This window comes from Molothrus ater, chromosome 6, assembly GCF_012460135.2.
Source record: "Molothrus ater isolate BHLD 08-10-18 breed brown headed cowbird chromosome 6, BPBGC_Mater_1.1, whole genome shotgun sequence".
Classification (NCBI taxonomy): Eukaryota; Metazoa; Chordata; class Aves; order Passeriformes; family Icteridae; genus Molothrus; species Molothrus ater.
In genome coordinates this window covers 16,145,004-16,157,635 of record NC_050483.2, presented here as the reverse complement: position 1 = coordinate 16,157,635, position 12,632 = coordinate 16,145,004, and the positions used below count along the sequence as shown (strand labels likewise).

At 51.2% G+C, this 12,632-nt stretch overlaps 1 protein-coding gene across 2 annotated transcripts in view; it reads left to right on the top strand.

Annotated features, from left to right (window-relative positions):
• The window catches only part of LSP1 (lymphocyte specific protein 1), a 49,254-nt gene that overhangs the window by 17,297 nt on the left and 19,325 nt on the right, over nucleotides 1-12,632 (top strand). For both annotated transcript variants that reach the window (XM_036384200.2, XM_054515244.1), the window contains exons 2-3: nucleotides 7,979-8,131; nucleotides 10,255-10,344. In XM_036384200.2, the coding sequence (XP_036240093.1) occupies nucleotides 7,979-8,131; nucleotides 10,255-10,344 (243 nt within the window). The remainder of the gene's footprint in view (nucleotides 1-7,978; nucleotides 8,132-10,254; nucleotides 10,345-12,632) is intronic.

The following is a 12,632-nucleotide window of genomic DNA, read 5'->3' as shown; positions in this document are numbered from 1 at the left end:
GACAGAACAGACGGTCACCTTGGTGGACCCCACAAATGGAGGGCAGATGGAAAGGGAGGCATGAGCAGAGGCTGCTGGCAGGGAGGAGCATCCAGGAGACCCCTTTGGGCTGGACTGATGGCATTTCCACATCCCAGGGTGCCTTCTGTGGTGCCAGCTGCTTGCAGGGTGATGCCACCATATTCTGCAGCCCAGGAGGAGCCTGGGGATTTGCAGCCCAGCTGAGCTGTGGGGCAGGGCGAGGGGTAAGGGCTAAGCCAGAGCGTGGTGGGTAGGTCCCTCCCTGGGTGCCTTGTGGGTGCCCACCCTCAGCTTTCACCCCAAGGATAACAGCTCATCCTTTCTCTCCAGTTGAAGTGGCTCATCCGTCCCCTCTGAGTACTCTGTGGACCCATTCCCAGATTTTTTTCCAGCCCTGGGGTTTGTTTTGTCAGAACTCCACCTACCACTGACCTTTCCCAGAAACCAGTGCATGGGTTTTGTTTGCCTTTAGCCTGGCCTGACCCAGATTTTTACCTGCTCTCAAGCAATTGGATGTTCAGGGCCTGAACTTTGAGCCCATGGAAATTTTGGGAAGCTCTAGTGAACCTTTGAGCCCATCAGGGCTGCAGCCACAGGTCACTGGCATCCTCTGATGGTGTGGAGAAGGACCACCATGTGTATCTGAGTGTGGCTCAGCTAGAAAGGGCACTGGTTGGAGAAGCTGAGGCCTGAGACACCAGCTGGGATGGTGTCTAAGAACTAATTTTCAGCTTCCAGATTTTTTTGATTTCTCCTTCTTGCTCCAATTCTAACGCTTTTGATGGAGCATCAAATAGCATCAGCACCATCCCTCAGCTCTATGGTGGGCAAAGGGCAACTGAGGTTGCCAAGAGCCTCAGCAAGAAGCTGGGGTGCCATGCCCTCAAACACAGGATTTTGGGATCAGTATGTTGGGGCAGAGTCTTTTTCCTCATGAAGATGCTCTGCCCTGGCGCAGCAGGGAGCGAGGGCTTGCTGCTGCTCTGGTTCCTGCTGCAGCACAGCTCCTCAGTGATGGCCATAAAGGAGGAGATCTCAGCTGTCCCAGGGCATGGAGCATCAGCGTTCTCACGGCCTGTGCTCAGACAGCAAACTCCCTCCTGCTGCTGGGGACAGACACGGCCTCGCCCTGGGGCTGCCAAGGGAGGGCCGAGCCAGCTGTGCTATAAAAACACCATGCTGATACAAATCCTGCTCTTAATCCTGGCTTGAAGCAGCAGGGATAAGGCAATTGCTCACCTTTCTAGGCTCAGACTTGTTTTCCAGCAGGAGTGTGTCAAGAAGGATGCTGGCTGACTGTAGCCGAGGCAGGGAGGCTGTGGAGTCTTGCTTCCCTCTTAAGGAGGAGAAAAATAAAATACAAAAGCTGGGTAAGGCAGTCTGCATCTCTTTGGCAAGTCTATTTTCTCCTCTGACATGCTTCTCCCTTGCAAAAACAGAGGCCAGACTTCCTGCCTTGTAGAAAAAACCCTCAAATTCCTTGAACCTTTGGGCTGAGATGGAGAGGCCATGAGAAAGGGCCGTGGTTCGAGGTCGTACCCAGCACTGATTTCTCACACCTACTGAATGCAGTGGAGTGCTGGGAGTGCTCAGGCTCCAGCCCTTTCCTCCCCCTGCCAAATTCCTGGCTGGTGATGCTGATACATGATTGCACCAGCCTATCTGTGTGCTAAGGACCACGGTCCTGAGGGTGCAATTCATCATCTTGGAGGTGATTCGTTTGGGTTCTGTCTGCCGTGATTAAAATCAATAATAATAATAAAAAGAAACAGTTGTTCCCCCTGGTTGCCTGGTGCCTCTGTGAGGGGTTGTGCATCACCTATGGTGTCTAGAAGCATGGAGCATTCCATGCACCTTGTTGGAGCCACAGTCCTGGGAGCAGCAGGAGGGGACAGATGAAGCTCATGATGAAGGACCAGCCCTGCTTTCATCCCTCCTCCAGGGTTTGCTCCTGCCATTTGCCACCAGCTTTCTCAAGTGTGTCTTGTTTTGCTTGTGGAAGCAGTAAATTACGATCCTGGGGCTTTCCCTGCCTGTCATGACACAGTGACAGGTCAATCTTTGCAGGGCATTTAATGAAGGCTAAACTAGGCAGAGTTTTATATGTGGCACATGCATGCGTGGCTGTACATCTGCACATCCTTCTCAGGGCAAAAAAGGGATGTGCTTGTGCAGAGGAAATCCAAGATCTGTTTAAAAAAAGAAGAGTTGCTTTTATTTTTAAAAGGGAGATAGGTCTCTGTGATGCTAAATGTGGTTTTCCTTCTATTTCTGCTTGATGAAAGTTTGGGATGTATCATGTTCTGTTCCAGATGCCTTGGTGTGTCCTTATCACCCCATACGTGCTGCCTCTCCACAGCCCCAGAGTTCTAGCAGGAGGTGGAGATGGGCTCTGTGGCCCCTCCTGGGTGTGAAGCAGCTCTATCCTGCTGTTCACATCCTGGAGGTGACCTGTGATTTATAGGAGAAATGGGGAGACATGGCCAAGACTGCGCAGCTACGTGTGGGGTGGGGAAGCTTGGTATGAGAACAAGGCTGAGGGTGAAGCACATAGATGCATTTTTTCCTCTCCCCCTGCCCCCCTTCTTGTTCAAACTCTGTAGCCTGGGCTCTGAACGGAGCAATGCAGCTGAGGAATTACATGAATGTATGGAGGGAGAGGCTTGTGGAGTATCTCTGGCTGCCTTTGACTGACACGCTGCTGTTTCAGAGCTAGAATAACTCTCCCGAGGCGAGGCTGAAATAAACTTCAGGATGTGACATAATAATCCTTGATTTTATTTCTTTTCTCAGTCTCCCTGTATTGTGCTGCTATCCTCCCCCTGTTCATTATTCAGTGGGATGATGACCCAGCTGTAATCTTTGCTGTCCAGCCACGTTACTCCTAAGGCATGGAAACCCACGACTTCTGTGGTGGCCCTGACACCAGTGGTCCTGAATGACATGAGTGGAGGCTTTATCTGTGTATTTCAGCATACTTGACTCAGTCACACAGAGCCATTATATGCTCTAATAAGTGATTAATTTGTTGGCAGAAGGTCAAGTGGGTGAGGGAGTTGTAGCCTTTGGAGGGTGTCCTCTTCCCTTTCGTGTGACAGGGTGAGCTGCACATCTCCTGCCAGCAGTCAGGGCCCTTTATAAAATGTGTGATAAATGCAATATGAAATAAAGCCTGGCAGATCTGCTCAGCAGCAGATGAACTTGTTGATGGTCCTAGGCCATATTCTGCACTGATGTGTTATCTGGCACTGTGACAGGGCAACGCAGGCTGCAGTGGATTGCATGGAAGGGGAAGGTCCCTTGCATTGGTTCTGGCACATCCCTTTCCCAAAGCTCAACAGAGGGGAGATGGGATGGCTGCCCTTCCCAGTTCTCCTCTAATTCATGCAGCCCCGTGGCTCCCAGGGGATATTTCCAGCTGTGCTGGACTCTGGGTTTTTCACAGGTGATGGGGTGATGTATCTTCTGGGGTTGTACCTGGCTCCTCCTACATCCTGTTCCCAAAACCTCTTCCTTCTTGTGCCCTGGCTTTGTGGGGGCAACCTCCCCAACAGAGGTGGCAACCAAAGCTAACACACTCCTGGCCTGGTACCCCGGTGAGCTCAGGAAACAGGAATGTCCAGTGTTGTTGCAGTGTGATGGTAGAGGGTTCCTGAGTTTTTCTGGCATAAGTCAGCAAAAGCCCAAAGCCTCTGGGAGGCATTTGATTTTCCTTTCTGGAATTAGCTTTAGTGCTGAAGGTTGGGTTTGGGCCAGCCAAGCTTCCTTTGAGCCGTCAACCATGCGAAAGACTCCTCGAGTCTGCAGAGTTTCCCTTAAACACTGCTCATCTGCTGCCAGAAATTCCCCTTGCCTGAATATTAAAATCTCCTCAAGTGCTGGTGAGGAATTGCCCAAAGGAAACGTGACCTTCCCAGCCATGCTGGCTTGTCTGGAGTGGGTGTTTGTGGCCATGTGGAGCAGGGCATGCAGAGTGTGGGTGCCTGTGCTGCTGTGCTGCAGGAAGAGGTGTTCTGTGGTGCAAACAGAAATAAAGCCCCTCCCTTGGCTGGGTGTCTGGAGGGAGGTGAGGTCAGGAGCTGGATCTGAAACAGGCAGCAGGGTCAGAGCAGAAATCTAAGCATCCCAAATGCTTGGCAGGCAGGGTCTCTGTGGGCACAGCTAACCAAGGTGCTTTCAGCTCATCCTCACACCTGCAGAATGTCCTCAGAAGAGAGAAGACCATTCCACAAAGTGTGTTTGGCTCAACCAAGACATCCAAAAGCTGTTGGCAGAGATGTAGGGGCCATGTAAGAAAAATGACCCAGCCCTGTGATGAGCTCTTGCTGGAGGAAATCTTGCCACAGCTCTGGGCTGCTGGGGCCTCTGAGGTCTCTCTACCTTTTCTCCTCCCTTCTCCAGTCACACTAAAGTCTGTATAAGGGGGTGAATTTCCTTTCACATTGCATGAAAATCCCTCTGTGGAGGGATTTTATAAAGGCAGATGGCTGGATTCAGGAGTGTAGCATGCTGTAGCTCATCTTGCAGCTCCTCAAGCTTCAAGTCTTGCTTTCCATTTCCCCATCCTGTGATGGGTGAAATGCAGTTGAGAACTCTTGGTCCCACTGGCAGCTATGAATCTGCTTCTTCCCCAAACCTCTCCAGCCTGAGACCAACCTGGGGCAGTGCTGGCTGGAGGTGAAGATCCGTGGGATCAGCCTGATCCTGAAGCACTGGGTAATTATTTCTAGGATTGGGAAAGACAGTTGTGAAATACCACTGTGGGCTGAGCACGCTGAGTTACTGAATGTGGTTGTGAACAATTAGAGCAAATGGGAGACCATGGCCCCGTTTTAGTAAATGGAACCATTTGGAAATTAAATCTTTCCACCTTTTTGCTTCAAAAGGCAATTTAACAGCTGACCCCCTGCTCACACTTGTGCTTGTCCAAATTGAAATGGCACATTTTGTCTGGGGTCCAACAAACCCCTGTAGCTGACCCAAACACAAGGACTTTGGCAAGGCTTAGTTTCTCATTCGCTTGTGGTTTTTTTGCTTCATTTTGTTTTGTTTGTTTTTCACTAAAGACAAATATTTGTGCTGCTCGGTCAGTCCAAAAGTAATCATCCTTTTTCCTCTGCTTGTCAGTGTGATTACTGAACCCCAACACATCACTTATTAAACCTCCCTCCCCTACCAGCCTATTTGAGCATGACAGAGAGCTCAGAATCTGAAAATAAATTCAGTTTAGGTGTTTGCTGGAGTGTGCTGGTATCTTTGAATCTGTGGGGGCTTTATCTTCAGCCCTTTTTGCTGAGCAGAGGGGTGGTGTTCCCAGCATCACAGCCTCCCCAGGATGCTCAGTGTCTGAGGCACATCCCAGCACAGCAGCGGGCAGCCTGGAAGCTGAGATTGCTCTGTGGCAAAGCTGGATTGCTCTGTGGCAAGGGGAGCTGGGAAAGTTATTTCTCTGCTTTTGCAGAAAAATCCTTCTCCCCAGAACGGTCGCCCCCGGCTCTGTCCTCAGCCTGCTCAGAGGAAAGGATGCAGGGACAGAATAGCGAGCCGGTGAGGTCATGGGGAGAGAGTTAGTCACATCCAACTGGGAAAGGGAGAGGGCTGCCAACCAGTGTTGCTCTCACACTGTGGAAAGCTCATGTGGTTCAGAAGGGATCCCCCCCTCCAGAGCACCCCGGCCAAGCTGGGGGTGTTGGTGGAGCACCGCCTCTGAAGCAGCTTCCCAAGGAACTGGAGGAAGGAGTGAAAGATTTTAATCAAAATCTAACTTTTTCTGGCATGAACGTGGACTTTGCTTCTCGTAATTGGGGCGGTACGGGACAGAGGGGGTTAAGAGCCTTTCCAAATTGGAGACTATCTGGAGCTGTCGCACAAGGGAGGGAGATCATGGCAGAGTTTAATGAATGACTTCATTTATATATTAAAAAAAAAACCAACAACAACATGGTGGCTTCCTGCCAGGTCCACAGACAAGGGTTTCTATGGGAACCTGAGGAAAAATAATAAATAGGAGTGTGGGATGAGTAGGGAAGGGAGGAGGGGAGCTCAGGCTCGGGTCTGGGTCTGCTTTGTTCCTCATGGAGACCAAGGTGGCAAGGGGTGATGACAGGGTATAAAGGGAAAGAGCTGAATTTGGTGCTTGCAGAAAGACCCCACCCAAAATAAGGCAGGCAGTAACTACACTGCAGTGGAGCATTCTCTTGGGCTAGTCCTGGGGTCTGCTTTGTTCCCTGCTCCTCTGTGGGCACAGCAGGCATGGGCAACCTTTCTTCACTGGGCTCACAACCTGGCTTTGGTGCCTCGGGGCAGGAGGAGTTTGGGAGGGCAGTCTTTGGAGTCATCCCCAGCTTCCTGACAGGGTGGTGGTGGGACCACTGTGCAAAGGGATGCTGCTGGGGCTAAGCTCAACAGTCCTGCTCACACTGCAGAGTAAAATAGGCTCTGAGTGAGTCTTCCCTGGAAAGGCTAACAAGGTTCACAGTGTAATTAGAAAGGCTACGTTTTTCATCAGTTAATCCCAGTGGGCTTTTTCCACCCCCTCCATTGCTGGGATAGGGAGGTATCTGCCCTGAACTTTAAAAGAAAACAGCTTTTTGGTGAGACCCATGGTGAAGTGAGGCCCTCTCATGTGCTTCAGAGTCCAGACTGAGGGCAAAGCTGGGCAGGCTGCAGAGTGGCACTCCTGGGGCCTGCTGAAACCTGTCCCTCATTCACTCAAACTGGGCTGAAACACGTCTCAACTAAGGCATTTCTGTTTGGATTTTTCCCTCATTTTCCCTTCCACAGGTTCTTTGTTCCAGTCTGAATAATGTTGCACTGTATCTCCCATTGAGCAGGTTCATCCTCAGAGGACTGTGGTCCTCAGGATGTGCCTGAGGTAGGGAAGTGCAGGTTGGTCTGGGTCCTGCTGCTGGTGGGAGATCAACTTCCCAGCTCCCATGTGTGTGCCTCCCTGAAGTAATTTCTGTAAACAGGCTTGAAAATGCCAGGGGAAACAACTTTTGTGTCTGCTTTGGACCTGGCTGAGCCAGACATGAGTGGGGTGAGGAGGCATCTGTCCCAGCATCAGCCCTGTGTACCACAGTCAGACCTGCCCAGCTCCAGCTGCCATCACAGGTCCTTTGGGTGAGTGGTGGCTGCCCCATGGCCTGTCCCTTTCTGCCTGAATCTCAGCTGGTGCTGCCAGTGGAGCAGGAGCCGATCCCACGTGGGGAGCGCCTGGACTGGCGTTATCACCAGGGAAGGAATGTGGCATCCGCCTTATCACTTCCTTGGGGATGCAGGAGGCTGTTCTGTTGACAGAGGCATTATTGTGCAGCAGTTGAGATGTCTGGGAGAAGCCAGGGCAGGTTTTTCTTTCCACAGGGTTGGCAGGAAGCCAGGCAGGGCAGAGCAGGACAGGACATAGGTGCTGCCATCCGCCGCTGTTTCCTGTGGCTCCTGGTCGGGCAGGAGCAGCTCAGCTGCCTAAGGAAGCTCATCCCCAGGGTACAGATCTTGCCTTCTGTGGGCCAAAGTTTGGGATGAAGGTGTTGGATATCTTGCAGCACTGCAAGACCCTTTACAAACCCTTCAGACACCTTGCAGCATTGCAGGATTACTTAGAAACCCTTCCAAAGTAGGGGTGCAAAGCTATTTTTGCAGGGAATGGTGCTTTCCAGTGGGCTTCAGCCCTCAGGCAGGTGGGAGGAGGATATGTACCACATCTTCCTTCTAGAGATCCTGTGTCTCTCCCAGTTCCTGTGTCCCACCTTGTCCTTGCCCATCACTCAGTCCCACGGCGGAGCTGTGCTGATGGAGGTGAGGATGCCACTTGGAGGATCACGGCTCGTGGTGGGAGGGCTCCTCTGCAGAAGGCTCCTGCTTGCTGGGGGGACCCCAGGCACCTCAGAGGATTGTTACCAGGTTTCACAGGACTGCCTGATGGCATTAAAGATGGGTTTTCCCTCTGGCTTGGCAGGTTGACAGCACAGTGGAGCGTGGAAGATGAGGAGGAGGCAGCGAGAGAGCGGCGGCGGCGGGAGCGGGAGAAGCAGCTGCGGTCCCAGGCAGAGGAGGGCCTGAACGGCACCGGCCCCTGCTCGGAGAGTGCTGCTCTGGCACAGCAAAACCAGTAAGAAATACCCGTGGATAAATCCTTCAGCAACACACCTTTTCCCTGCAGCAAACCCCTCCTGCAGCACCAAGTGTGTGTCCCTGGTGTTTGGGGAAGATGGGGAAGTGCTCTCACAGGTTTGGGCTGGATTTAGTGCACACTAGCAAATAGTGTGCTTTCTTCTTAGGGCAGAAAACCCCACGAGTCCTGCTTTGATTGTTTTCTTGGCTGGAGGCTGGAGGTTTTACTGCCCTGAGAGTTTACACTGGAACAGCTTGGGGCAGGCTGGGCTCTGGTAGGGAGTCCCCACTGCCAGTGATTTCAGTGCTTGGTTAAATTTCAACTTGGGAGTCATCCTACACCGAAAGTAATGGAGTTTCCTGATACGTGCAAAGACAGATGTGCCTGAGGAGGTGATGCACAATCCCAGGCAGATCACAGTGCAAGCAATCACCTATCCTGGCTAAGCTTCCCATTCCTCCCTCAGAGGATGCTGCCCTGGCACTGGGAAGCATGAAGCAGCACCTGAGCTGGTGCCGTTCACAGCTCCAAGGATTAAAATTACCTTTGTGCTTTAATGGGGAAAGTCCTAGATGGAAATAGCTCAGGAGGCATTTATGGAGATGCTAAGCTCTCTGCTGTCAAAGAGGAAACACCTGGAGAAGGGATAGGATGACATCCCCACCATCCCACGGCACATCCTGCTGCAGCCTCCCCACGTCCATGGTTCAGCAGTCCAGATGCTGTGCAGCACTGGGGCTAGCACAAAAACTAGTCTGCACTCTGAATTGCCAAATTCTTGTCTCAAGCCCTCAGTCTTACCACTATTTATGTGTTCAACTTATTTCTAAATCTATTGAACACAATGGAAAAGTGGTGGCAGGATTTGGAGTTATAGTCACAGAGAAGCAACATCTCTATTTTACTGGGAAAAAAAGCAAAAGTTATTTATGAAAACCTTTTTTTTCCATTAAAAGATCTTTTTCTTCCCAAGATACTTCCAAAATTATTCAGGACTTTTTTTTTTTTTTAATATAAAAGCATTTCAAGACACCTTCATAATCTTTTGTGGAAATACACACGGTGATATTCTGCAGACAAAGCTGCTGCAGTCTGCTCTAAAAGCAAACAGAAGGTCTGGAAAGTAATAATAGTCATTAGCTTTTCCAAACCCCCCCTTCACGTGGGGGCTAGGAAATAATTTGAAAAGGTCTTTAAAACAGCAGATGAGATCTCTGGTCTCTGTTTGCTGGTTGGTGCTGTGAGCAGCCTCAGGCCCACAGCAGTGTGCAGTAATCCAGCCTGCAGGCTCCAGTCCTGTTGGCATGGGCACAGCACCATTGCCATTGCCCAAATTCAATTGAGTGCTTAAGAGGACAGTGACAAGAACTCTTCAAATGAAGGGTTTTGCTCCCTGCTCCATGATGCCAAAGCTTGCTGGGCCAGGCTCAACCACAAGGATGTTTCTTCTCCTCTGGCCATTCCCTGGTTTTGTTTACAGCTGCTGACAGCCACCTGGGCTTGCTCATGCAGCCAGGGTCAGCCCTGGCTATTAATCTTCTGAAAAGCTTCATTCTCTCTTGTGTAAATCCTGCCCCCTCCTTCCTGTAGCTCTTCCCACGCTGGGACTTGTCCTATCCATGTCACTCCCCTTAATTCAAACCCACCTTTGCATTTCCTTGCTCCAGAGGGACAGAGTGAACCTCCTGCTCTCCCTTACCCCACTAAAGAAAACCAGAAATAGGAGAACAGAGGGTTTGCAGGAAAAAGACAAGAGTGTTTTTGGGAGCCAGAGGGATGGACATCAGCTGAAGTGGTGATGGGGCTGTGCTGGCTTTGTGCTTCTCCTGGGGCTGGGTTTGCAGAGGGACACAGGGAAGCAGCCAGTTTTCTGACAGCATTCAGCCAGTCTCCCTTGCTCCCTGGGAGCTTTTCTGTCAGCCTGAGCACACATTTGTGGCCAGGGCCACACATGCTCGAATGATTTTGCTGTGGCTATCTTCAACAGTGCAGCTCACCCAGAGAAGAATGAATGGAATAACTGATAGGAGAAGGACTGTGTCAGGCTGTGGCTCTTCCAGGCCAGCTTTAGGCCTTTTTGCATGCCTCTCATGCTCCTTTTCCTTCTTGCTGTGTTTCAGCTATGACTTTAAGCCATCTGGGACTTCGGAGCTGGAGGAAGACGAGGGGTTCAGTGACTGGTCCCAGAAGCTGGAGCAGCGCAAGCAGAGGTGGGTAGGACACAGATGCTCCAAGGGGAGGGGTTCCCCTGTCCCCAGCTAAAGGACTGTCCCTGAGGAGGGGTGACCAGCCCCAGGTCAGGTCCAGCACGTGTAAGAATGAGGCCAGAGTGTGGAGCATCAGCAGGACAGAGCAGGCCCCACAGCAGTGGGACAGATGCTCTCTGCCTGCCTTTGGGCTGGCAGGGGGGAATGGCCCAGGGATGGCCCCAGGCTTTGGGGATGTTTGGATTGAGCTTTGTGCTCCAAGCAGTGGCAGCCTGCCAGGACTCCTGGGTTTGGAGGAGTGACAACAGCAGATTTAAGCCACCTGAGCTGCTGCAGGGGCTGAAATGGTCTCTAACATAATCCAGGCCAGCCTAAAAAGCTGTTCTAAGTTATTGCTGCTTCCTGGCTCATGTCAGCATAGTGGGTGTTATGGCCCCAGCCCACCTTGTGCCTGACTCCTCTTTGAGCAGGGAAAAACAGGCAGCAAAGAGCCCTGGGAGCCTTCCCATCACTCCTCCCTTACAGAGCTAGACCAAACTCCTGCCTTAACCACTTCCCTTGGATACTGCCTACCTGCACATGAACTCTGTGACTCAGCTCTCTTGGCAGCTTGATTTTGTAGGGAATTTTTGACATAGCCTCTTCTTTGCCCTGAAGAATTCTTTGCACAGAGAGGTGGTGGATGCCCCTTCCCTGGAAACATTCAAGTCAGGTTGGATTGGGCTCTGAGAAACCTGATCTGATTGAAAAGGTTCCTGCTTATTTCAGAGGGATTGAACTAGATGACCTTTAAAGGTCCTTTCCAACCCAAACTATTCTGTGACTGAAAAAATGCTTAAGATTAATATTTACTGCTGAATAAATAAAAATGAGCTCAGAGTTTGGTTACTTTTCTCCAAATGTTGTGGCTAAACCCCGTTGCAAACTGTACCTTTGCAGCCCTGACCCCACAAGCACTTCTCAAGGACCTCCAAGGCCCAGCACAACTTAATTATAACATCTGTGGGAGCAATTAGAAATCATCTGCTTTTTGGTTTGCTGCCTCTTTTTCCAACCCCCCCTTGCAAAGAGCTTTTCTGGAAAGAAAGGCTACTGCTTTTCCCTCCTTGGCCTTCAAGAGGGAATTAGTTGGAATTAACATTATCCTCCCCAGCTGTTTCTTGTGGTTTTATGTGTTTATCCTGTAGCTGAGCAGGGGAGGTGGTGTTCATGGCAGGTGAAGCCCATCAGTGAGAGGTGGTACTTTAAAAGCAGGAGCTGTAGGTGAAGGCTGGTTGGGAGAGGCAGCTAAAGGAGCTCAGGCTCTGTGGCTGTTTTGCAAAGGCTGGGCTTGTCCTGCCAGCAGGAGCTGTGCCCTGTAAGGTCCTTGCAGCAGCTTTCTGCTTCATCCAAGGGACAGCCTGGAGTGTGGTGGGAGCACAGGTAGGTTGTGTCTCTGCCTGTGCTGGGACAAGCAGTGCTGTGTTCAGGCTTTCCCAACTCCTTTCTCTCCTGCTTAACTGGAGATGAAACAAATCCTGGGTTTTAAGTGGTGGCTGGAGATAGCTGCTGTCTGTTGGATAGCACTAAACCAGGTCCTGCATCCCCTGAGGGCCTTGGTGCTAAGGCCTGTTTTCTGTTTGGTCCTGGCTCTCCTTTGAGGTGGGAGATCCATGCTGTCAGCGGTGTGCAAGGGGGTGAAGCTGTGCCAGCCTAGCTGCCTCCCATGCAGCATTGCTGTGCTATGAAAGGCATCCTATAGGCTGCACTGTGTTTGCTGGCCTTAATTTTTGATATGAGCTTGCACTTGAGCTGAAGACATTGCTGCCATCCTGGTGGGGAGCTGCAAGCTTCCTGGGCCTTCAGAGCCTGTTTGCTCTTGGTGAGAGGATGATGAGAAACAAGTCAAGTGAGCCAGCATATGCATCATCTTTTTCCCCATGTAGTCAGTGTGGAGGACTGGATGGTGGCTGACCTGTGAGCTGCCTTCCCAGCAGCAGAGAGCTGGGTGGAAAGGTCTTGTTGGAACTTGTTTTTGTGTTTTGGTGCTGCCTGTTGAGGGAGGGGCAGTGAGTCAGCCTTGCCCTTTGGCAGCTGCCTGCTAGCCAGCTCTCTAGCCCTGCTCTCTCAAGCCAGGTGATTTTCTAAGAACTGGGTGGGAGGAGAAAGCTCTTTTGGCTGGGGAAAGGAAGATGACAATAACTGCTTGGTGTGTGGCTGTGAGCCAGTGAGAGTTCTGGGGCTCTGTACTCCCAGTGTCTCTGTGCCCAAAGGCATGGGCTGCTCTGCTCTTGCAAAGCTGATTGCATAAA